Source organism: Micropterus dolomieu, linkage group LG07 (genome assembly GCF_021292245.1).
Source record: "Micropterus dolomieu isolate WLL.071019.BEF.003 ecotype Adirondacks linkage group LG07, ASM2129224v1, whole genome shotgun sequence".
Lineage (NCBI taxonomy): Eukaryota > Metazoa > Chordata > Actinopteri > Centrarchiformes > Centrarchidae > Micropterus > Micropterus dolomieu.
In genome coordinates this window covers 18,826,338-18,851,559 of record NC_060156.1, presented here as the reverse complement: position 1 = coordinate 18,851,559, position 25,222 = coordinate 18,826,338, and the positions used below count along the sequence as shown (strand labels likewise).

General features: G+C 39.0%; 1 protein-coding gene and 1 long non-coding RNA gene across 3 annotated transcripts; both read left to right on the top strand.

Annotated features, from left to right (window-relative positions):
* The first annotated feature begins 1,813 nt into the window (after nt 1-1,813).
* On the top strand, nt 1,814-3,627 carry LOC123973791. Its single transcript, XR_006825702.1, has 3 exons — nt 1,814-1,942; nt 2,438-2,527; nt 2,992-3,627. It is a non-coding gene; the product is annotated as an uncharacterized LOC123973791 (long non-coding RNA).
* An 818-nt stretch (nt 3,628-4,445) lies between these two features.
* Nucleotides 4,446-24,424, top strand: senp7 (SUMO specific peptidase 7). Of its 2 annotated transcripts, XM_046054392.1 has the most exons (23): nt 4,446-4,666; nt 5,377-5,465; nt 6,117-6,182; nt 6,293-6,408; nt 9,089-9,343; nt 10,456-10,577; nt 10,951-11,069; nt 11,865-12,195; nt 14,518-14,684; nt 15,466-15,585; nt 15,669-15,702; nt 16,216-16,443; nt 16,714-17,162; nt 18,205-18,332; nt 18,835-18,951; nt 19,064-19,180; nt 19,925-20,020; nt 20,114-20,334; nt 20,481-20,527; nt 20,646-20,689; nt 22,225-22,293; nt 22,370-22,520; nt 22,711-24,424. In XM_046054392.1, exons 2-23 carry the CDS (start codon nt 5,409-5,411, stop codon nt 22,846-22,848), a joined length of 3,192 nt encoding a protein of 1,063 aa, XP_045910348.1. In that variant the 5' UTR covers nt 4,446-4,666; nt 5,377-5,408; the 3' UTR covers nt 22,849-24,424. The 2 variants fall into 2 exon arrangements, with proteins under 2 accessions (XP_045910348.1, XP_045910349.1); XM_046054393.1 differs by lacking the exon at nt 6,117-6,182.
* The last annotated feature ends 798 nt before the right edge of the window (nt 24,425-25,222 follow it).

Here is a 25,222-nt window from a genome sequence, read left to right as displayed (position 1 = left end):
TAGTATTTTTGAGTTGTTCTTTCAATCTCAATTTTTACGCCAACATGGATGAGAAGTCTTTGAAGTGCTCAGAAGAGTAGAACTTTACACATCTACATCTCTATGACAAGTAAGTAAACTTTTATTTGCTGATGAAGATCACATGACACAATCAAAAGCTCCAGAGCTACTAAGCGGACCTTATGAGATTGCTTTGTTTAGTAGAGTCCTTTAGTCAGTGCACAGCCAGTCAGCTGAACAGGCAATCATGAAATGTGTCTGTAGACAAGCAACTCAACATGCATAAAGTATTAAATTTTCATTTGTAAATGCATAATTAATATTTACATGGGTTTAAATGGTTCTCTCCAGGAAGTTTCTCAACAGCTGCTTATAAACTCAGCAACTCACTAAGCAGAGACGCTGTCGCTGTAATGAAGCCATCTTCCAATATTGAAGTCCAATATTTCACAACTTTCCCATTAATTATCTCAGAACTCCTCAGACTGATCTTGTGAACCTTTAACGGTGGAAAGTTTTCTAGTACTTAAAACTGGCAGTTAAAACCAGCTGCAACAGTAAAAAGCTGCTTACACATTGAATGATGTCATTAATAATAATATAACAGTCTCTGGGGACATGTTTTTGCTGAATTACATATTTTATTAAAAACAAGAACATATAGAAACGTTTTAACAGTGTAATATTGTGAATATATGTAAACCAACAAAGGTTAAAGTCAAGGGCAACTGGACTTGGCCCTTGACTTTAACCTTGACTTTAACCTTCGGATAACTATGACCTGGATGACTGAGACTCTTCATAGACAATATATGTAAAAGTAAGAGAAAAGGGGAATAAAATAATACATTATTAAATATATATATAATTTAAAAAATAATGTTTAAAATTAAAGAAATAGACCTGGGTGTCCTGTACAAGTAAACATCCTGCAATCAAAAACCTAATTATGTAAAAACAGAGTAATTATTTTTCTTGTTACTAGCAACACCAACTTACACCGGTCTATACAGGACACTTCCAGGCAATTACGGACCTGTAAAATAAAGTGTGACCAACAATGTGTATTTTTTATTTATTTTTATAATGAATCTTGAGTAGATAAGGTTTCTAACAGTTCACGGCACTGGATATGTCCTCTCTCTTTTTGATTTTTAATTTTTAATAACAACAAATGTACAAATACAGCAGACAAGTGCTCAATATAAAGTGTACAGATGAATTGTTCATCATGTAACTGTGTAGGAACAGTAGCCTATGTGATATAATACAAAATCAGAGAAAAGGGGCAAACAAACAAAAAGGGTCATTGTTTCTCTTTAATGATTTCATTGTACAATTTGATAGTTCTGTTGCATTTTTCAGAGTCAATAAGATTAAGGGTTTTAATATATTCTGCAAATTCACATAGAAATTCAGTGAAGTTGGAGAGAGTTTTTGCACTTATGTTTATGGAATTTCCCATGTAAGATCAATAAGTTTACAATTTTATTTTACAGAGTGTATCACGTATATGCTAATTGATGCATTTAGCCTTCATAATATCAATACCATACCAATCAATACCAACCTCAGTGCTTGGTCATATTGAAGATGACATTTCATTAAATGTGATAGACCACTGGGAATAGCTTTCATTACAAAATTAAATTCTCTGTTTGTTATAGGAAAATACTTGACACAAAGGAATCTTTCATAACTAAACAAAACACTACTGACATCAAAGAGATCACTGGAAATGTCCTCTCTCAGGTACCATGCTATGTTGCATAACAGCCCAGCCAATCGGAATGCAGAGCGGTGAATTAAGTCCCGCCCCTTGTATGTTCCGCTTCCTGTGTGCTTTTGTAACAATTGTTTATAAGTGAAGACGGGAAGGCGCAGAAAGCTGCAGCACGTAGATTAATACAGGAAACAACAATGGTCTGACTGATAATAAAAGGTAGGATTTGTTTATGTTGTTTGTGTATTTAGCCTTAGTTGACCACACCGATGAGAGGCACTGGTGTTTATATTGTGTTCTCTGCTTAGTGTTAGCCGAATAGACTAGGCCTAGATGACAATGTACTGTAACATTTATATCTATCAAGACTACATAAAAGCAAAACTATGTTATACGAGCTGATACAAATATATGCAGTGGTGGTAGGGTACTTGTACTTCACTTGAGTAATTCCATTTGATGCTACTTTATACTTACAGTCCATGACATTTCAGAGGGAAATAGGCTATATTATTCTGAAATTGGCCATTCAGCATAAATTCATCGATCAGTTTGCAGTGCAAGTAACATTAAGCTTTGTTTCCATTTGTTAATGAAAAGCAAATGAAGAAGAAAACCTGCTTATAAGCAAAACATCTTCATAATGATTCAAGTCTTTAGTGCAGTTTTTTCTTATTTACTGTGTATCTTCCCATTTTTTGTTGCTCATCCTAGCTAGCATCTACGTGGTTCGGAGGATCCGTGCTTCCATCGCAGAGGGGGAGCGAGTGGAAAAGCCCATTCTAACACCATGTAGTGCTATTGGTAAGACAATAATAAAAAACACTTCTATAGCTTCTGCACAGGAAACAAGAGAGTTCATAGACTAATAAAAAACAATTAACCCTGTATGCAGATTCTGAAGAACACACCTGTTTGCTTTAACTGTGTGACCTCTGCAGCTATTTTGTTTTATGCAGGACGGTCATCTTACTGTATGTAAACCATATTACAATGTGACATTTGAATGAGTCTTTATATTCTATCATAAAATCAACATCTGTCTAATTTTACAATAATATGGCAATCTTTACTTGATCACTTAACACGTTTTGTACAGTAACTGATGCTCAGACATCATTGTTTAATTAATAATAATTTATTTATCATTATGCCATGCAGCATGTCCATGAGATTAGGGGTATCAGAGGTAGGGAAAGAGTGTGCATGTAGACGAGGAGCATTATACTGTGCATGTTACTGAATCACATAGTCTCTTTTCTACTTAGCTGAAATGAGAGAGGGACATGAGTCAAGAGGAAACACCCCATCGGCCTTACCCAGCCCAGGACCTGGTCCCGGTGGAGCAGCAGGCTCGGGGACACCCTCAGAGACAGCTGTGCAAAAATGTGGACCATGACGTTAATGATAACACCTGGACACTAGGACTGCGGTCGCCTCAGTGGAAAAATATATTTTGTCATCATTGTATTTCTGCATTACCGGTCAATAATACACTATCCTGAATGATTCCATGTATATACAGAACCATCTACATGAAATGCATTAATACATCCATGCTGTTGGCCTACTCTGTGGCCAATGTCCAGCTCCTAATGACACACAAATGCCTTTTTCACGGCAGACATTTTGACTTACCATAGGAAGGAAATAGGTGCAACTAATAACATTTAAAAATTACTTTGTCCCATTTAGGTTTGCTGGTGAGCTACACGTATATGCACCTGAATGTAATGGAGACATTTATGTTATGTAAATGTATTTGGTTTGTCAACATGTTCTCTGCGAGAAAGGTATATATTTATGTACTGCAGTGTTTGAAGGCTGACTCACCAACCTCTCTCCAGGGGCTGAACAGACCTGATGTTTCTGCTGCTGTATCAATAAATTTAAAAAGAAAAGTTGCTACAGGGTTGGTGTTTGTATACTTGCATAAGGAAATGGTTATTTGGTTATGTAAGTAGTGTAAAGACTAAGAAATTAAACCTTGTGTTTTTATGTTTAAAAACATTTCAGAGATGTTTTAAATTACAATTTGACTTGTCATAGTAAGAAAAGCACAGGTGTAACTACTAACATTAATGATGCAATTACCTAAAGGGAATTGAGACATAAGTTATGTTATTAAATACATCTCTGCTTTTCCTGCTTAAGTCAAATTATCAGGGGTCAAAGTATATTTATTTAGCACGAGAATTTAGAAAAAGTAGAAAGTGGGGCTGATTGCTGATAACAGATACAGATATGTAAAACAGGCAACGTTTTTTTAGACATGGCTATTTAATAAGTTTTGAGAGACGTTTTAGATTACATTTTGACTTGTCATAGTATGTTGTAACTACAAACATGAACGATGGCAACAGCAGGGAACACCTAAATGGAATTCAGACAAAATTAATGTTATATTATTTACCATATTTGTGATTCTTGAACTACAGCAGAATAGTGCACACTAAACATGTTTTTTAAGTTATCAGTCTCTCACTTAAAAAGGTAAAATTATATATTATGTGTTTTACTCTGGCAAGCAGCCCCTATATATGGTAACAGCCCTTTTAATGCTTAAAATTCCAGTTTTGTGTCTCTGATGGCTGAGCAAGTTTTTAATATGATTTAAAAATCGATTGCCGCCATCTTCCTTGTGACTGTAATAATGATAATAGACAGCCGATTAAAAAGGCGGACTCCATTCCCAACCTCTCACTCCCTCCTGTCCGGGAACAACAAACTGTAACCTTTGCGTGCTCCCGGCTTTTTGTCCTGATGCACTTCCGGTGTTCACCGGATGTTGCTAACGGTTGTTAAAGCTCCCGTGGAGAAGCAAAGAGAAACCGAAATGTGTGTATAATGTGTTTGCAAGGTGCTGGTGGAAACGTTCGTAGGAATAGTTGTCTTTATTCTCCTTTAATTCTCTCTTTATATAAAGGGAAGTCCTGGTTTAAGGTAAGCTTGAACTCTCTTACGTTTAGCTAGCGGGATGTGCAAGGTAGCATGAGCATTGCCATGGTTAGCTCTGGCGGCTAACGGGAGCGCTGGCTGTTTTTCACTTTCTGTTGTCCATGCCATGTCAACTTTAAAATCAAACACGGGGCTGCTGTGGGCTTGTGCATTAAAATAACTTTAATACGGGTGGCCTGTTTTAAATAGGTAACGTTAACTGTTACACGTGCTATATGTGCACCATAAACATCAGCTTCCAGAAAAAAAGTGTAATTTAATTACTTAACTTTAATTTCTTCAACCAAAAAGAACTTTATAATTTTTAGAAATTTAATAGACATGCATACGACTATCACTCTTTTTTTTACCCTCAGGTTTCCAACTCCTCAATAGCGCATATTCTTTGTGTAGTTAGGGACGTGTATCTCTCGTTATAGCACTGCCTGTCCTTATTGTTTGTCATTATTGTTTTATTAACATTTGTTAAGTGTCTTCCAACGTAGCCCAGTAGTAACAGTCTGTCAACATGTAAATCCATTTTGAAATAGCTCGATTTTTATTTAACTTAAGTTATACCTTGATTTTGTGCCTGGAGAAAGGATCTTGTTTGATGTGTTACACGTTACAGTGCTGGATGTTCAAGACCACCATCTGAAACATCGTTTCACTTGTTTTGATATAGATATAAAAAAATGTGTTTGTGTTTCTTGCAGTGTTCTTGCTGTGCCTTAGCAAATCGTGGACCATGATGGAGCAAAGAAGAGCCTTAACTATTCCATTTCCTGTTGACAAGGATAACTTGGTATGTGTGTTCCGTTTATTTTTTAAATTCCACATTTCATGACTAACATGTTAACTTGTGAGCTTTTAGTGTGCGGCATGAATTGCTTCTCATCCTGGCAAAGATACTGCGGTGACGCTTGCTTTATGGTTGCCATCATAAAATGTACTAATAATGGGCTGATCACAAGCTAAATGTGGTCTGGGATTGGTTAACGTCTCTATTCTGTGGTTGCTAATGCACAAGCCGGCTCTTGGGAACAAACGCTCAGTAAACACACCTACCTGTTGTTAAAAACTTGATCACAGTAAGGGCAGGACACTTGACAGCTTAAGCATGAGCAACTGTGAACAGAATAATCTTGCATAATCTGTGCCGTGCTGCTACTATTCTACAGTTGCAATAATTAGGTCTACTAACTATTTTTCAGCTCTATCTGCTTCCTGTGAGCACATTAGAAAGTTGGCAGGTATGCTGCTTTCATAACAGCTTGGTTAAACAGGTGTAGCCACATGCTTGCAACACATAGAAAACAAAATTTTAGCATAATGGTTTACAGATTGCTCATCTGCACTTGCTGTTTCGCACATCTGAGACAATTCACAAGCTTTTGGCTGTTTAATGTCATTCATTTTATACAAGTATGGTAACTAACCACTCTGTGAATTTTAGATGGAAAACCCATTCACAATCCCCATGCCATGTCTTTCATCACAGTGTGGGAAGTTAGAAAGACAGGTACCACGATATCTTTGCTATCTGTCTGACCACATGAACAAATGTTATAGTAGTAACATGGCTACGATGGATTATTCTTGAGATTTGCACTGTTTACTTCCCTTTAACAGGTTTCCTGGACTGCATTTGCAGGTTGCAATTTGAGACATCGTGAGTCACAGCATACCAACGGTTCCAAGCTGTTGGATCACAACCTTATTGCCATGGACCCATTGGAAATGGCCAGGTAAGTAGGTGCTGACAAGAGTTTTGACAGACCTTTTTTGGGCTATTGATTGCAGACTGAAATACCTGGTAATTTTTCATAATACACAAATATGTTCTGTTGTTTAAACTGAACTGGTATGTGAGTTCAATAAGTTATTTGTCCTAACTTGCTTCCTGCCTTGCTACAGTGCAGACACTCTCTTGCTCTCTGCTTAGCTATTATTTTTCCTACTTGAACACATTAAAGGAAGTGTAAGTGATTCTGCAGAAGAACTGTCAATATTTTAACTCAACTGCCAAACAAATACACCCCTCTCCTCCGAAGGTCTGCTGCCAAATTTCAAATCTCTGAGGTTTCTCCAGCACGTGGTCAAAAAACTTTCTTCTCTGTTTATACTCTTCAGACCTTTTCCTCTTTGCCTCTTTCTCTGCCATTTCTCCTTCTTCAAAGTGCCCAGATTTCATCATGTTTGAATGTGTTTAGAACTCTGTCTCCCACTGCTCCTTAGTACTCCTGTACACGTGCACTAATGCCACCTCTTGCTGATTGGCTTGGACAGTGTTGTGGTCCACACCACTTTCTTTGTTTTCTGTTTACAAAGCCAGAGCTGTGTAGGAAAACCAAATATTTTTTCAGAACACACACTAAACGGAGAGTTAGCAAACACTTTAAGGAGGTTTCCTAAAATAACTTTTCCTAATTCACTAAATCTTTCCTCTCCACTGCCTCACCACTTTTGGGATTCGCTGATAAAACGGGAAATGTGTTTAACGCTGGCATTAAATTAACACCCTTGGTCACTGCCACATCGTCTGCCTCCACCCCTTCTAAAAACATATAATAACACTAATCTAGCTGATAACGAAGACGACAAAAGGAGAGAGTGCTCCCCTGCATGGGCTGACGAGACAAACTAAGATCACAGATTAAGGAACTGGATGCGATGTTAATGGATACCACTAAGCTGCACTGCAGCACCTCCAATCAATACAATAGGTGCGTTTGACTTCATGCAGCGCTGACTTAACGTGATGCATGCTGGACTTAAAGTAAGGCATGCTGGTTAAAAATGGTCGGCGCTGCAAAATGGCACCACGTCACATGACATTAAAACCTCACAGGAGCAAGGCGGATGTAGGCGGCGAGTCTGGTGGCCGCACAAAGTTGGAACCACACTTATATACTACTACTACTTCTTCTTCGTCGGAAACACATTGCATCAAACTCGCACAACAGATTCAGCAAATTTATTTCATACCAGTTTCTTGTCACCCACAGTTCAGCTCAGTTAAAACATTTTTTTTTTTATTGTATAACAATGCTTTTAACACGCTAAATGTTGCTTTATTAAGCACCAGTTCACTGTGCACACTAATCAGAGTTAATCACAAAACACTAGTAAATTATTCATTCAGGCTTTCTCTTCCACACCAGCCTTAAGTAAAGCACTCTGAGTTGCCATGTTGCTGAAAAGTGCAATACAAATAAACTTATCTTGCCTGTGTAAATCATTGCAGTTTCTGAAACATTCACAAGATGGGGCACTCCCACTGCATATTACAAAGGTGATTTTCAGCAGTGTTCATTTTCTTCATAGCCATAAGCACATTTCTAAAGCAGTTAAAAATCAAAGTGGAGCTTGTAGTCCTACTTTAGCAAACGTTTTCTTTAACATAAAAGAGACCACGTCCTGAGTGTTTCCTTTTAAGATGACTGTGTGCATGTGTGTTCAATGTACAGGTACTCTTTTATTTAGTTTTAATTGGTATAATTTTAATCGGTGAGACATAACTTTTGTTGAAAAAGCATCTTCTGTTCCAGTTTGTGAAACAGGAATTGTAATCCTATGTCCCAGTTTGTTGCACTCAGTGATTAAGCAATAATGGCCTTTATATATGGATTTAAAATGACGTCTATGAAGATTCTCAGTCATCCAGGTCATAGTTATCCAACGACGGTTAAAATGAAGGGCAACTGGACTTGGTTGAAGATACTGGAAGACGTTTCGTCCCTTATCCAAAGGACTTCTTCATTTCTGAGTGACTGGCAGGGAAACTCAGCTATTTAACCTCAGTGGGGTCGTTATCCCGGGTCATCGATACCGCTGGTTCGTTAGTGTTTCTTGTTGCTGTGACGACAGTCGTTATAGTCGTTGAGACTACCTGTGGCCAAGATGGTCGTTCAGTCTTGGCCACACTTCAACCAAGTCCAGTTGCCCTTCATTTTAACCTTCGTTGGATTTAAAATGACATTTCTATTATACTATCATTATCACACTACTGAGTAGGTGTCCAAGTTCATCATCCTCTCAAGTTCTGTCTTGATCTGACTTGTGGTAGCTCAAGACCTTTACTCAAAAGAGCAAACATAAAATCACCATTGCTGCAATTTTCAAGGGTGTCGGGTATGTTAAGTGTACAGTATTAAGTTTGCACATGCTCCAAGTTGCACTGCTTAAAAAAACTTGCTTTTAGGCACCATGACTCAAGGCCAAGCTTATCATGACTGCACACATGCACACATTATCTATGCAAGGCGACTTCCCTACCCCTCCCTCTTGATCATCTGGGATACATTACGTCTGACCCGTAACGGTACATGACCTGTTAGTTAGATTACCTCGAGGGGACACAATGTTGCAGAAAAGATGCTGCTCTTGGGAGGCTGTGAATAATTGCGTCTCTGTTTCATCCTGTAGGGGGAAGCCCTATCTGATCCTGTCAGATGTCCTAAAGACGGAAGAGGGCAAGGCTTATATGGAAAGGATAAAACAGAGGCACACATTGAGAAATCGTAGACAAGTTACATGTACACGGAGGGACAGTGGTCAGTGCAGAGAGGAAACCCCGATCTGCAGAGAGACAAGGTCGAGTCGGAAGCAGGCCAAGAATGATAACAACAAAAGTGTAACCCCTAAATGGAACCAGAAGACCACCCCCTCATCCTCTGGAAGGTAGGAAGTCACTATTGAAGGAATAGTTTGACATTTAAGTAAACACACTTTTTAGAGGAGAACATTGATACCACTGTCATATTTTTCTGATTAAATATTAAGCTACGTCAAGCAGCTGGTTAGCATAACAAATAAAAACAACAAGTTGATGTTTTACGGTTGATAATGTGCCAGACTATTTTCTTGCCAGGAGCAATGACTTCCTGAAATTTTCTCATTGCCGTAAGTTTGCCAGGCAACCAGCAGAAGTGACTGCACCCGGCCAAAAAATAGTCCAAGATTTTACCCACTTCTTTCCTTTCCCACCAACCATACCCCACCCTGCCTGCATACATGAATGACATCAAAATCATATTTTGATAACGCTACTACTGATTCAAATAGTCACAAGTCAAAAAGTAGCTGTTGAATGTTGGTGCTCGGGAAATTTTACAGTCCCCTTTTTTAATCGAGATAAATGGCATGATGTTTTCCTGGGTCCCAGGGTGTCAAGAAGCTGCCAGTTCTACCTGTGCCTTCTGCACTGCACAGCTTTATACCTGGGGTTTTGCAGCATCTCTGCAGTAATTATAATTATCAGATAGATGGGAGGATATATAGATAAACAGATCCAGAGATGCATAAGAGAAAGGGAGACTCTCACCATTAAGTGACTGACGGTGAATATTTAGTCAGAAAATGGGACCCATGGGATCCTTGTCACTGAAAGTGCATTTTCAGTGTGGGCTGGGTCTTACATATGATGCTGTACTGGTATTTGCTTAAGAAATACACAAAACCTCAAAGTCAGGATAGTGTGGTGGCTTTTCGCATAGACTTGTGAATAATGAACGAAAAAAGCCACAAAAATAGTAGGAGGTATTTTTTATTAGGATAATTTCGTCTTCTTTTCGATAAGTTTAAGGAGAAATGACCTTTTAATGGAGTTTGGCCAGCTGCATCCCTGGCTCTCTGTATTTTCCAGGCAGAAAATGTGGTGATTTTGTTTGGAATAATACCACATAGAAGAATTTCACAACTTGAGATTCTAGTTCAAATATGTTTCTGCATTTTTTTTTTTCATGTGTTTAGTCTAAAATTATTATTATTATATTTCTTATTTATGTCTTCAGGTCAAGACTCAGGAGAAGGTTGCAAAATGTTGATGACGAAGTGGACAAAGAAGAAAAAGACATCGAGGAGGTCATAATAGGCACGGAAAATGGAGAGGACTACAAATTCTCTGAAGTCGTAGGTGTGTAAACATGAAGATATTCAGACACTGTTGCGGCTTTGTACTTCACTGGGTTATTCTGATGCTGGTTTGGTTGAGGCTTCGACTTTTATCACTTATATTACACCTTAAAAAGCATCACATTTACATTTTCCTGCTTTCTCCAGACCTTCTCTCAGATGTTTTAATTTAAGGGTTCTTTCAATGGGGAAGAGGTTTATTGATGCTCCCGGCCTTCCTTTCAGAGTAAATAAACAGATGCTACACTTTATAGTTCTATAAAATAAAACACAACAGAATTTACTGAGCTTTTTACAGGCATGATGTTGTCAGGCTGTACTGTATGTGTTTACATCAGCATGGTAGTTGATCAGTGTTTCTCCTTCTCAAACAGATTGTGGGTTGTCAGTAAGCTGGGAGCCTGCCGAGGATGCAGGAGGCTGTGATGAGTTCTCCCCAGTTAACATCAAGGACGGGTTGACTGATTCAGAAAAAGAAGTACAAAACAGTTTGGTATGTACCGTAGAGGGTCACAGAGAAAGCTTTATCTAAGTGTAACCTATTCCTACAAAAGGCATAAAACAAAATCTCAGACCTGCATCTCGTTATGAAAATGCACCTTGTATTCTGAACAAGCCCTTGACTCACTTTTACTAATGATGGTAACTAGGTAGTTCATAACACTCCAAATACAGCACAAGTGTGAAATGACTGCAATCACATGCCCAAACCCTATTCTTTCCAAATCAATCCAACAAAAAGCTTTACATACAGCTTTTGAGCAAATAGTCCAAACTTAACATCTGAATCCTCTTTGTGTCTTTGTCAGTAATAACATTGATGAGAAACATTTCAAGGTCGATAGTCATTAATTACAACTACAACAGTGACCAAAAAAGCTCTAAAATCCATCACTTAAGCAGCTGGTGAGAGGACAGAAAACACTCTTCTTTCTTGATATCAGTATTTTCCATCCAATCGCTTGTCTCCAGCAGTGACAATGCTCCTTCTTGCACAGTAGCAAATAGCAAAATAAGCGAGCATTGTGACTTTTTCCATGGTTGTTTGTCATGTTTGAATAAAGCATCGCTGAATCATTACTTAACGCAGTCACAAAAGCTGTCATTTTTGCAAATAATTGAAGCCAGCAATTATATGTATTTCATGTCAAAAGAGTTGATGTGAGATCTCTAAAGATATTTCTGCCTATCCGTCTTGCGCATGGCTCTATTCTGTGCTGCAGCAACACACATTGTCTGATGAACTCACACCAATCTTGAATTGCTGTATTCTGTGCTGTCTCAACAGAAGAGGAAAAGAAAAGACACAGAGTTCCAGTGCAACGGAACGGACAGCCCCAAACGCCACCGTGAGAGTGTGCTTCGCCTCACTGGAGAAGATGGAAGAGATGGAGGACCAGCCCCTACACGTGTTTGTTTGGAAGAAAGTGGAGACGACGTAGATTTTGACAGCCTGGACCGTACCATTCTACAGTTCACAGTGGGAGCAGATGATCAAACAGACGTTCTGGTCCCAATCATCAGTCCTGATTTGGAGGCTGGAGACTTTATTGGTACCCCCAGACGAAGTCCACCGTCTAGCCATGACAACACAACCAATATCCTCCCCTCCGAACCCAGTGAGTACACCAACACAGGATGGGTGATGCCAGATAATCTTCCAAACCTGAAAGCTTTATTCTACTGCTGAAATGTTTGTTTGGATTTATCTTTGAGGAGACTCAGGCAGCAGTTGTTCAGCCAGCTTACCTGTTATACCACTTTGCAGGTTTTGTCTTTGAACTCATATATCAGTACATGAACAAAACTAAGCAGTTTTTCTGAAACTGGGTCTAGAGAACACTTTGGAAGAGCAGGCTTAATAAAATGGTCTATTATGGCGTTTTTCCATTACCAGTACCAGCTCGATTTGACTCTGTTTAGGCCCGCCGTCCTGTTTTCCATTGCAGATAGTACCCAGAGGTAGTGCCCCTCAATGTAGCTGGTCGTCAATGCCACACACACACCTGCCGCGACGTAATGTTCAATGCAACACACACACACGCCAGCAACCCACAAACAGCTGTCTCTTGATTTAAGTTAAAACGTTTCAACTACTAGAATAGTAGTACTGAGAATATAAAGACAGAGAAGCCGTATGAAATCCTTACAGCTGTGTTTTCCTCTGCCGTTGTTGCTGCAGTGGTCTGTGTGACGGCGGGAGCAGAGGGCTCTGTGAGCGGGCGGCTGGCTGGCCGGCCGGCCTCGCTAACTCCTCCCACGAGTTGGCGCAGGCTACCTTTGCCGCCACTTGCAGAGCTCCACAACTCTGAAAACTTTAAACATCATTTTTGTTCCGCCAACACTTTTCGTAAAACTGTCAATATTTGGAATCTACACAGTTGATTTCTTACCTCAAAACTTCTCAGAAGTGGATGTGATGAAATAACGTATTAAAATTGTAAAATATAAAACTTTCTGTTGAAAACTGACATAAATACAGAAGAGTCTGTAGCATTTGTAGATATGCTGGTTGGTTGACTAAACTGCATAACGAGTTATCATGTGGAGTGGGCGAATAGACTCTGCCGACACATGATGCACACAGCAACAGAACAACGTGTAGCGTTTTTACAAGAACAGCAACACTGAGAGCTTCAGTTTACACGCTGTTAGCAAGTCAGAGAGACAAACCAAAGCTAAAAGTTAACTCACCCTGCGTTCACTATAAGGTTATTTTCTTCAATCAAGTTTCCCTCAGCGCTCTCATAAAAACTTAAATACGACCGGACTTCAGAGTGACTGAAAAATCTCCGCAGCGTTGTCTTCTGCTGTGTTGTCATTGACCCAAACAAACCCACGTTGCATTCTGCGCATGCGCACCTGCTTGACGCTGGACAGTGTTTGCCGTGAGATTATAATAGGGCAGTTAACCGTACCCGGTTATCATGGTAATTAAAATGTTAATAATAACCGTCGGGAATTTCACCACGCTTTACCGTTAAACTGGTAATCGTTTCATCCCTAATAGAAAACAGCTGTGTGCTCTGTTGGACTCCATTATCAGTAGAGCCGGACCGATACTGGATTCACAGAAATTAATATTTGAGGGTTAAAGAATTGAGATAAACATTTTAATAAGGATTCCTAAAATTTGGTTATTAAAGAACTGTGACTAAGATTTAGACTAGACTTTAAAGTATAAAGAATTTAAAGAAAAATAAGCTTCCAAGTGCACTTTCTGTTTCTATGCTGGAAACATATTCTATTGGGCGACATATATGCCAATACAATTATGTCTGCGAGAAACTAATATTGTCTATTTTATCAGCCAATCTTTAATTGGTTGTCAGTACTATAAGTAAGAAAATGTGACAAGTTGCTATGCATGGTCATTTTGGATGCTGCAGTTTGTTATTCTGTTGAACTGTACTGCATTATACAAAGAGGTAAATCAATTATATTAATAGTGACACGGTTTCACACTTTTCTGTATAATGCAATGAAGTTCACCTTCATGATAAAGTTGAATCAGCATGTCTCTAAAAACTGAACATTATGACCCTCATGGAGGATTTAGCCTAGTATATGACTGCACTAGTTTTAACTAGGTGTACTTAATTAGTGTGTATTCGTATGCCACCTTGCTCAGTCATCTTATTTTTGACATTGGCCTGCAACATTTGTCAGTTTTATATTAGTTTGTCTTGGACCTTTTTCACCGTATGGGTGCACCCTGCATCTTAGTAGCTTCTTTCCACTTTTTAGCCTACCCACGTGTCTTTTCCAGGATTACTACTGTCCTTGCTCTCTTTCAAAGCCCATTACACCTCCTTTGTGCAGTGTCAATTAAGGGCATGTATGTGTTTGGGAGTGTGCTCATCTTTGAAAGCACTGGGATAGCAAAATTCCTAAGTAAATTGCACACTAGGTCTGATGTTTTCTTCATGCTTGTATTTCAGTTGTGCTGTCCAGTGATGAGGATGAGGAGAGCACTGATGGTCCTCAGCACTGCAGCCCAGCCGCGGTCCATACACTGGTCACTTTGCAAGACACCGTAATACAGGGACAATCCCCACGGGACCCTGTGGCCAAACAGCAAGAATCCTCTTACCTACAGGACATGCAGGTTGGCAGAATGTTTCCCTCTATTATATTTGATCACTATCTCTTCAATACAACAGACACAAATTTCATAAAGATTTAAGAATATTCATGTTTAACTTCTTAACTTAATCTGACTAAATGTGAGCAGAGGTAGATCTTTTGCATAAAGTAAAAGTAAAATTGTGATTATTCTCTACTAGTAAATAGTTTTTACCCCTATGGTTGGGTTGAAAAAAAAATCACTTAACTTTAGAAATGTTTCTCAAAAGATGAGCCAAAAAAAGATAAATGTCTTAGATGTAGTGCCTGTGTGCAGGATAGTGTCCCATCCCCATGTTAAACTGATGTTTCAAAACTTAGCTGTTCATATAAAAGCATAATGTTGCAATTAAGTAAGAAGAGTTCAGTAGACAACATTATTTCTTTTTTTAAGTTTTAATCAGAGTTGTTCCCATCATTTTTAATCCCCATTTCCTCTCATGCAAACAAGATAGCTAACGAGAAAATGTAGCAGCGTGCGTTGCCATCAACTACGACGCCATTCTTGGTACTACCACTAGATGGCGCCAAAGTAAGGAATTTTCAAATCCTACACACAGTAGTTTTAAATGATTCAATTTGTAAAATAACGTTATTTCTTTTGTAATATTGGTTTAACCCATATTGCTTAACCTTCCAGCTCAGCCTCATTGTAATATGGGGATAATTTTGTATTACTGTTATGTGTACCTGCCTTATTGTGTTGACCTACTACCCTGTAGCACCATTTTTCCAAACTGTGTATGTATGTTTTTGTGTTGCAGGTGTTGCATCTAGTTGTAGATCTTCCTCTCACCCCCAGTCAAGACTTCTCAAGCATGGGCGTGGCCTTCTACACCCTACACTGTGGCGGTTACCACGGGAAAGCGAATGGAGACATCACGGTAACCTGTACAACCTGCACAAATACATGCATTTTGGTATCACATTCCGTACTCGTATCTAATTTTTTGCTCTCCTTTTACAGATAACAGAACAAAAAATCATCATCCCAGTGAAAGGTAATGCTGTGAATAGTTTTTTAACTTTGTATAATCACAGTGTTTGTAAAGCAGCTGCGGCCTGTCTGCGAACTTTGTTCTGGATTATATAAAGGGGAACCATCTCTCTTTGGTCATGCATTCTGCACACCATCTAACCCCAGCTTAGTGGTCTATTTGAGAATTATCTCTGTGTTCCTGGATTAGACCCTCAAGACCCTAGTACACTCTCACCTCTGAGCCTGTGTAGTCTCCCCTTCTAATGTGGTTATATTTTGAGATTTAAAATTGGCCATGTGTAATAAAGTTTGTTTGTTAAAAGTTTTTAGTTTTGTAAAGTAACCAAGTTCCTTTGGTTATGGAAGTTGAAAGAATGCTTTTACTGATATGCTATGGTAAATACGCTAGGTGTATCCCTTTTGTTTATGTGAAGCATTGTTTTGAGTGTGGTACAGATAAAGAAGCAACAGTTTTCATCGTTTTTGCATCAACACTGCAAACTGCTAAGCTAACCTGACCACCTCTCATTCACAGACACTAATGAAGAGGTGCATGTGATGGTAACCTTTGAGCGTAAAGAGCTGAGGAGGTACAGTGTTTGGGAACAGCAGGAACTGGAAGCCCAGGAGCTTCACTTTAAGGGCGAGGAGGAGCCTTTCCCTGCTGCTGTCCTTCTGTTTTGTGTGTCAGAAACTGCGGCAGCTGCTGTGCAGCGGGACCTCCTCAATCTGTATGCCAAACAAGATGGAGCCATGAACACTGGTGAGGCTTATGGAAGTTCACAGTACACTTGTAGTCGATATGTAGTCTAAAAACTTATTGACTGCATTTTTGTGAAAAGCAGTATGTTTGTGAAGAACACGTTTCTACTAAAGTGTTGGCAGCTTTGTCAAGTGATTACATTTTTGTGGTTTAATTTAAATTTTTTTATATATCTGATATATTTTTCAGTATTGTTTGATTTGTCACATTATTCTCAATGTAAATCTGCATGTTACATGATATTGCTGTTGTGATTTTATATTTTAATAGGCAAGGCGAGCCCCTTCATCTTGCTAACTCTGAGAGATCCTCTGGAGGGAATGGAGGGGGCTTTGTTGCGCTCCTTCCTGGACATTGACTGTCTGAACAGTCTTGCAGATGAAAAATCCATTGTTCCCCATCATACAGACCTACTTTGTGGTCTGGAAGACATCCACACTCCTGTTCTTTCCCTGGATGAAAGCATTGAGCTGATTAAAAGAACTGGACTGGACTCTTACCTACTGTCTCTGCTGGGTCTGGAGAGCCCTGAACCTAAACCTAACACAGACCAGAATGGTCCACATTCTGATATAGACAAAACCACCACACCACACCTCCCACTGGAGGTTGACTCACAGAAGGAGACAGTACTGGAGCTAGAGATAGCGACGGAACAAGACACAGGGACACAAGACAAACCAGAGGAGGATCAGAAAGAACTTGAACAGCCCTCAGAGGTATGTTGTTCCCAATGTTTATGGCTGGTTACCTCCCTTAAAACGAAGTCCCGAAAAGTAAAGTTGTGTTAATTCACAAGAACAAAAGCAAATATTTGAGGAAATCTGAAAAAATAAGCACAACTATCTGTAGCGGAAACATTTTTTCTTCTTTCATCTCCTGTTAAACATCTTGGAACCCCTTAGATTTCTTTTGTGCCCCTTTTTGTGGTGGTCCTGACTCCCTAGTTCCTGACGGTTATTAATACCATACACATTTTAATTACCATGATAACCGGGTAATCTCACGGCAAACACTGTCCAGCATCTGCCAGAAGCAGGTGAGCATGCGCAGAATGCAACGTGGGTTTGTTTAGGTCAATGACAACACAGCGGAAGACAACGCTGCGGAGATTTTTCAGTCACTCTGAAGTCCGGTCGTATTTAAGTTTTTATGAGAGCGCTGAGGGAAACTTGATTGAAGAAAATAACCTTATAGTGAACGCAGGGTGAGTTAACTTTTAGCTTTGGTTTGTCTCTCTGACTTGCTAACAGCGTGTAAACTGAAGCTCTCAGTGTTGCTGTTCTTGTAAAAACGCTACACGTTGTTCTGTTGCTGTGTGCATCATGTGTCGGCAGAGTCTATTCGTCCACTCCACATGATAACTCGTTATGCAGTTTAGTCAACCAACCAGCATATCTAGAAACACTACAGACTCTTCTGTATTTCAGTTGCTGGGCTCATTGTAGTTACTATCACTGTCTCCTAAAGACTTATTTGTTTTCATGTAATTGTGCTGTTATTTTATATTTTATGCAGACAAAATGGCAATTGTATTTGTAGTTTTCAATATAAAACTTGTGTATCAGTACATTTTAATATTTTTTGGCACATATTTACAATACTGTGATAATGCTGATAACGGTGATAATTTTGGTCACTATAATCATGATATGAAATTTTCATACCGTTTCATCCCTAGTAACCACTGGTCTGTGATCTGTGAATGGTAAATGATTACAATGTAAATGTTGCTACTATCGTAAACATTTCCTCCCACAGAAGAAAAAGGAGGAACCCACACCTGCATACACACTGTGCCATCGTAGAACCAAAGGATCCTACTCCGTGTCCCTGTGCAAACGAGACTCCAGCTGGACTAAATATAAACATCAGGGCCTGGCTCACAGGCAAGTAAATCTGCAATATGCCATATGCAGCTTCTCATGCAGTCTGACCCAGCACGGGTTGGCATGTGATTTCCAAGTGAAGATTCTTGCAGCCAGTGCAGTTAAATCTTAGGAATGAAAATCTAATATAAAATAGGGATGCAAACTGATGCATGGAACTCAATGAGATCATTTATGTAAGGTAAAGGGAGACCAGGGAATACTCTGGCCCTAAACCTGAGTCACAGTAAAATGAAAGATTGATGAAACACAGAATTTAATACAGTATTGGCCTTAATGAAGCAACTAACAATTAATGTGGGGGCCAATGGCAGATCTGCTTCATAAGCTCAGTATTAGTCCTAATCCTGACATATCAGATCAGTGTAATTTTAACGATTACAGTCTACCTACCACTGTAGATGATCAAATTCAAATCTATGGTTGCTCTGTTCACAACTTTTGCTACATCTGTAATGCTACTCATTGTAAACCAGCTCGTTCTTCTTCTAACTCTGCTTAGGTTAATCCAGTTTCCCCCTCCGCCATTGAAAGGAGGGATCACTGTTACAATGGAGGACCTGCAGTGCCTTGACAGTGGGCAGTTCCTCAATGATGTTATCATAGATTTTTACCTCAAGTAAGGAACACATTTTCAGCCAAAATGCTAAAGATTTGCTTCAGTTCCTCACAAGTTTGTGGATAAGAGATTCACTTTTGAATTAATTGTGTTGATGTGTGTTTTGAACCAGATATCTCCTCCAGAAAGCCTCTGGTGCTGTGGCCGAGCGCTGCCACATCTTCAGCAGCTTCTTCTACAAGCAGCTGACACGGAGGGACAACGCAAGTGAAGGCAGCACAAGTGACTCGTAAGTAGTGCTGCCTGAACAAAACAAATTTCTGAGTTTGGTATGTACTGCTTCCAGGAAATAGCCACACGCTCGCAGTCTTGAGGCTGACCGTGACGAAAGCTCTCTTCATCTCTCGTTTTACATATTACCTAAACTAACAGCCAGTATTCAAAATGTAAGCATTACAAACTTAAAAAGTGTCACAAACTACCTTGACTACTGTGTGACAAAGTGCTGACTGCACATTTTTCTCTCAGATCTTAACGTTGCAGTCGCTACTGAGACTGTTCAGTACGACAGACACCAGCTCTTGTACCTTGTACATAATTGCTGTGGCTGATCCTTCTCGTACATGCCGGACTGCAACCCGTACTCTAAAATATGCTTGGGGGCTCGCCTGATTCATTCATGTGCCAGAGTCAGATGGTAGACTTGATGCTTGTTAGCTTATGGATACTATTCCTGGCTGCTAGTTACGTTTGGCGAGACTCACTGCTGCAGAATTTCTACTTTTTTTTTTTTTTCTGTCATTATACATGAAATGTGTTCACGAATTCTATAGATGTGCTGTAAAAAGAATATACAAGTAGCATCTACACACTTATCAGAATAAATGAAATAAAACGCTCCTTGTACCTTGAACTTAGATTTTTGGAAGTTAATACTAATACTTGAGAAGTAAAAAAGTGTCTACAGGTATTCGCGTGGCATGTGAAACCAAGTTAAAACTTGTCTCCCTGGTTTACTTTTGTGTGCACCCAGCTGTCAGAGGCAGAGGCGGCACCAACGGGTGAAGACATGGACACGCCATGTGGACATCTTCAAAAAGGACTTTCTGTTTGTGCCTGTCAATCAGGAGTGAGTTAAATACATGATCGTATTGTAAATAGTAGTTTTTCTTTGGTAAATGACATTACACATTGGCATAACATTGCTCTGTTGTCTGTTTAGGTCTCATTGGTATTTAGTTGTTATTTGCTTTCCTGGACTGGATGAGCCAAAATCAGAGGCCTGGAATGGTCCAGACACAGAGACGGCAGAGAGCCAAGCTGGGACAGCTGACATACAGGATCAAGAGGCCACTCAAGGATCTAAAAGCCCAGACAATAACACAGAGACACCACCTATACCAACTACAGTAAACCACAGTGACAACGTGGAAACAGAGACAGGTATGTTTAACTAAGGATCCAAGAACAGTATGCAGAGGCTTTTTTATTGCAGTCAATATTTGTGGTCTAAATTTCAAGCATTTTATTTATTTATGTTGTGATTGCAAAGCTGGAGGTAATGGTTGGTTTCATGTTTTTTTTCTTAGAAAACATTCAAGAAGAATCCACCAAAGTCCCTCCACCTGGTCCAGTGGTAAGAAAGAACGCTGTTCTTAGTTAGCAATAAAAATAGTTGTATTTATTTGTATTTTTATTTACAGACAGTTTTATTTGTTCCTTCCAAATCTCCAAAATGTTTTTTTTGTTTGTAGGACTGCACAGAGCGGACCTGCACAAAAAAAGCTGTTTGCAAGAGGTGAGTGTGTGGCTTCAGAGTTACACTTTTTACCTGCAAAATATGAGGATGAGAACTGAGCAAGCCCCTGAGATAATGTGGCCATAGATATTTTGTGCGTGATTAAACAGACATGTATCTGTGTCACAACCATCTGTCAAATATAAAATCATAAACCTTTTGAAAGCCTTTGTGCGTCTTTTTAAAATATAGCATATTTGTAACAATCCATAATTAAATAAACTCATTATCTTTTAGTTTAGTTACTTGCATTAGGGGTGTAAATGCAGAAAAAAAAAAAATATATATATATATATATATTTAATTGAATTGAGAGAGCACTCTCTCTCATATATATTCATATATATATATATATATATATATATATATATGCTTTTTACTCAGTGTTTCCCTCAGGATTTGGAGAGTCTATGGTGGGTGGGTCCGAGGCCCAAGATTAAATTAAAGTAAATTACCTGTGTCCATTTACTTTTAATGTACACATGTAATATGTTTTATCCTTTCTGTGAATATAATCCAATTAATCTTATTTTCATACTGTAGAGACACCTTATTTTGAAAATCGGCTGTTGTCACGTGTGTATCCTCGCACTAAATTAATCAAGTCCGACCCAATTTGATAAATAATGTTGGATGTGGTTCTCGTATCGCGTAACATGAAGACTTCACAGCCTCTCTTCAGGTACGACTCTCATACAGCAACACTTGTCATTGTAAAGAGAGAAACTGACAGGATAAAGTCGCTAACCTGCCTGTCAGCTGGCACTGGTCGGTTAGAGTGGATTTACCATAAAGGCTTGAATACGTGTGCACTCCAAATGTAGGTGCGGCTAGCTTTATCGCCCTCTCAAAAATGAGTGACAGAAACACTCAAAGCAGGTCAGATCGTTTGTTGATTGGCTAAGAAGTCAGCCACAGATGGGGTGGATGTGCTAGGAGACAATTCAGCAGAACAGTGTCTGCAAACGCCGATTTTTGAGTCTTTCTCGGACACTTTAAAATGGTTCCACACTGCCGATCAAAGTAATAGTTCGGTAAAATTTATTCAGTCGTTTGACTTTTTAGGCCGAACAAAGAAAGTGCTATTTTCGGCCGATGAATTTCGGTGGCCCAAGATTTGGTGTATCCCAAGTTCATACAGAGCAGAAACAACAGACGAACTAATGGACACATGAAGGCACAATGTAGCTCAAGCACTCTGACTAAATGCTTCAATTTGGTATTCTCTACGATGTACAGTATATGCAAGTCTGGTCACATCTCATAATCTATTATATCCCCCCACCACTGCATACAGTATATTCAGATTGTTTACATCCAGCTCAAGCATCTGAATGCCTATTATGCATTGAATGACTGGTTGAGATAGGATTTCACTTGTGTGTGCACAATTTGTTTTGTGCAACTGCTGTTAAACAGATTAGTTAGTAGTTATGGTGATCTGCTAGAAGTTGCACACTACCCTGTAAATGTGAAAATGTATACCTAATATGGATTTAAACACTCAATAACGGATGTGCCTCTGCTCTCTGTAGGCCGTGTATTCTGATCATGGATTCCCTCAAACTTTCTCTTCACGAGCGAGTCTTCAAACTCTTACGGGAGTAAGTATGACACTTCTAATCTGTCAGCTGCATGTTTGTTTATAAATATGTGTAATAATGAATATTTGTCCCTCAGCTACTTGCAGTCAGAATGGGAGGTCCGTCGTGGTTCATCAAGGGACTTTAGTCCTGATCAGATGCAAAGCTCACACTGCCAGGTTCCCCTTCAGGACAACAGCAGTGACTGTGGCCTCTACCTGCTGCAATACGTCGAGAGTTTTTTAAAGGTAAAGAACTTGTCAGTATCTGTTTTTCTAGGGCTCAAGTGGCCTGCCATGTTTTTAAAAAATGGCCACTGTAATATTGGATTTGCAACAGATTTAAATGTTCATGTTTAGATTAATCCTCAGTGAGACATTAAAATCTTTTTAAGGCATGTACACAGTAATAGGAAATTTCCTCTGCTTCTGCTCTCAGGACCCTGTGGTGCACTTTGACCTTCCTTTACATCTAGAACGATGGTTTCCACGGCAGCAGGTGCGGAGGAAACGAGATGAAATCAGAGATCTGGTACTAAACCTTTACCGACATCAAAACCTGGATAGTAACAGATAAAAAACGCGAAGCAGCTCTGGTGTTCAGTGCATCACATTCCTGTAGTCGTTATAAATCACCGCTCATACTGAGCAATGGACATTTCAGTGTGAACTGAAAATATTTCCTTTTAAATTAGATGATGTTATGGTTTTATGCATTAACTTGAACAAAACATGTAAACCTTTGACTATCTGTGGGTCCTGTGAGTGAACATGAAGGCATCAGTAGATTAAGTTGAACAGGTAGCAGTCCATCCAACCAGAACAAGTTTTAAATTAGATTATATCTAGACATGCCAATGTTTGTACACCCCATGCCTTTTTACTCATTTTTATACTGCAAGATATTTTATAAAGGCAATTATTTGTATTTAATTTTATGTAGTGTTAAGTGTTAAAATGGCAAAACCTAGTTTGTAAAGTCAATCGAAGATAGTTTGAGTTGGGTTTACTTGCTTTGCTGACATTTGTTAGACCTTTCATGTCAAGTGTGACTTAATATTTCAGTCTCATTTATGGGTTTTCTGATTAAAACTGTTTTGGTTCTGCATTTTTTGCATCAGTACACGTTTGGATTAACTGAATTCCTAAAACACAGACACGGTGTGGCGCATTGCATGAATTTCATTATAAAATCGTATGCCGTTGAAGCCTCAGGAACTGAAATCCTAACATGAAACAGCAATTCCATCTTTTGACCCTTGTCGGAAGAAAAAAAAAAAAAGAACTCTTTCAGTCACTCAGTGCCTCTCTCAGGTATCCTGTTTTTATCCTGTTGGCTGCCAGATAGGAGACAAATGTATGGAGTGTATGCTACCATTTATCTGTGACTCACTCTGTACTACAATGCATCATAGACCCTAAATTCATATTGGGACACTGTGGTGTTGCCAGATGTCAACTTTACCTCCACAAATTGTCAGAATTAGACCAAATTGGGTATTTGCACTGTCAATGCAGGCTACTGCATATCGTCATTTTGCATATAGCATAGTCAAAATCGTTGTTTTGAGACTGACTTGGCTGGGTTTTTGTTACATTGGTATTTATTTGTCTAGATTTGACACACTGATATTTTACGTTTAGTGGCAGGTATCATAAGGAAAAAAGGAACATTTTGGTATGAAATGGGGGAGAAGTGGTTGCTGATCATGCAGTCCAAATCATAGAACCTATAAGAAACATGAATCCTTTTCACAAGAATAGAACTCGCAAGACATTCAGGGGTGCACATACAGTAGCATGTGTAATTGTATGCTCTCAGATTAAGACCTAAGAGACATTGCAGTCCATTACTACTGTTGCCTAAGTCCTTCTCACCATAGATCCATCTCAATAGTCTCGTAGTTTTTTTTCCCTCTTTTGTTCAGATGTTTGTCTCTTTTAACACTTTATAACATACTTGATGCCATGTTTTTTTTAGACATTGTAATTGATGAATGTATAGGAGCTGATTCCAAAATATTTTCTGGTTTCAATGGTGTATTAAAACCTGTAGACCGAATTACACTTGTTCTGTTGTTGTTTTGACTGTTTCTGTTTTCATCTGTAATCACAAACCTGTATAGTTGGAATAAACGGGCCCAGTAGGTTTTTCTATATTGTATTATATGACAAATGCCAACTGGACAACATTTGGTTGCTGTCCTGACTCTTGACCTCTTGTCTTACTTGGTTTTCATAACAAGATGAGGATTAGAGGTTGGTAACTGAAACAGAGACTCAATGTCTGTGTTGTAAATGAGTTCATTTATTCCCTTTTATGTATTAAGTTTTACTTGGCTCCTGTTCTGCAAACCATTTGTTCTGTCACTGTTATTAATTCTATTTTTGACCGGAGGAGCCAACATTTTTCCTCTTGGGCCAAAAGGCCTCATTTGGAAATGCCTGTACAGAACATTAGTGTTCTTTCCAGTATAATCTTTTCAGAGGGTTACACGGGCAGCTTAGGTGTATTTATTGTCTCAGTCTCTCAGAGACCCTCACAGTTTGACTCTGAGTAATCCCCTTCACTTATATATGGCTGTGTGCTGCAGCCATTTGGCGTTCACAACATTCACAGCCAGTGGCCAGTTTATTAGGTACACCTAGCTAAAACTAATACAGTGTAATACATCAGTCCTGCAATAAATCTTACTTTCATGAGGGCTATAATGTTCACACTGTTTTAGAGAGGTGCTGATTCAACTTCATGATCATCTGCAGTTTGGTGCTGTTGAATTATATTCTCACGTGTTGCTATTATTTTGTCCACCCCATTTATATCAGTGAAGGTAGGCTAGATAACATACAGTGGGTACGGAAAGTATTCAGACCCCTTTAAATTTTTCACTCTTTGTTTCATTGCAGCCATTTTCCAAAAATCAAAAAAGTTCATTTTATTTCTCAGTAAT

What these genes read in the sequence shown, in the direction of transcription:
- senp7 (XM_046054392.1), top strand. Translation starts at nt 5,409, where the DNA reads ATGATGGAGCAAAGAAGAGCCTTAACTATTCCATTTCCTGTTGACAAG. An exon ending in CAAATTCTCTGAAGTCGTAG is followed by an intron (nt 10,578 to 10,950) that starts GTGTGTAAACAT and finishes CTTCTCAAACAG; the next exon opens with ATTGTGGGTTGTCAGTAAGC. An exon ending in TATCCTCCCCTCCGAACCCA is followed by an intron (nt 12,196 to 14,517) that starts GTGAGTACACCA and finishes CTTGTATTTCAG; the next exon opens with TTGTGCTGTCCAGTGATGAG.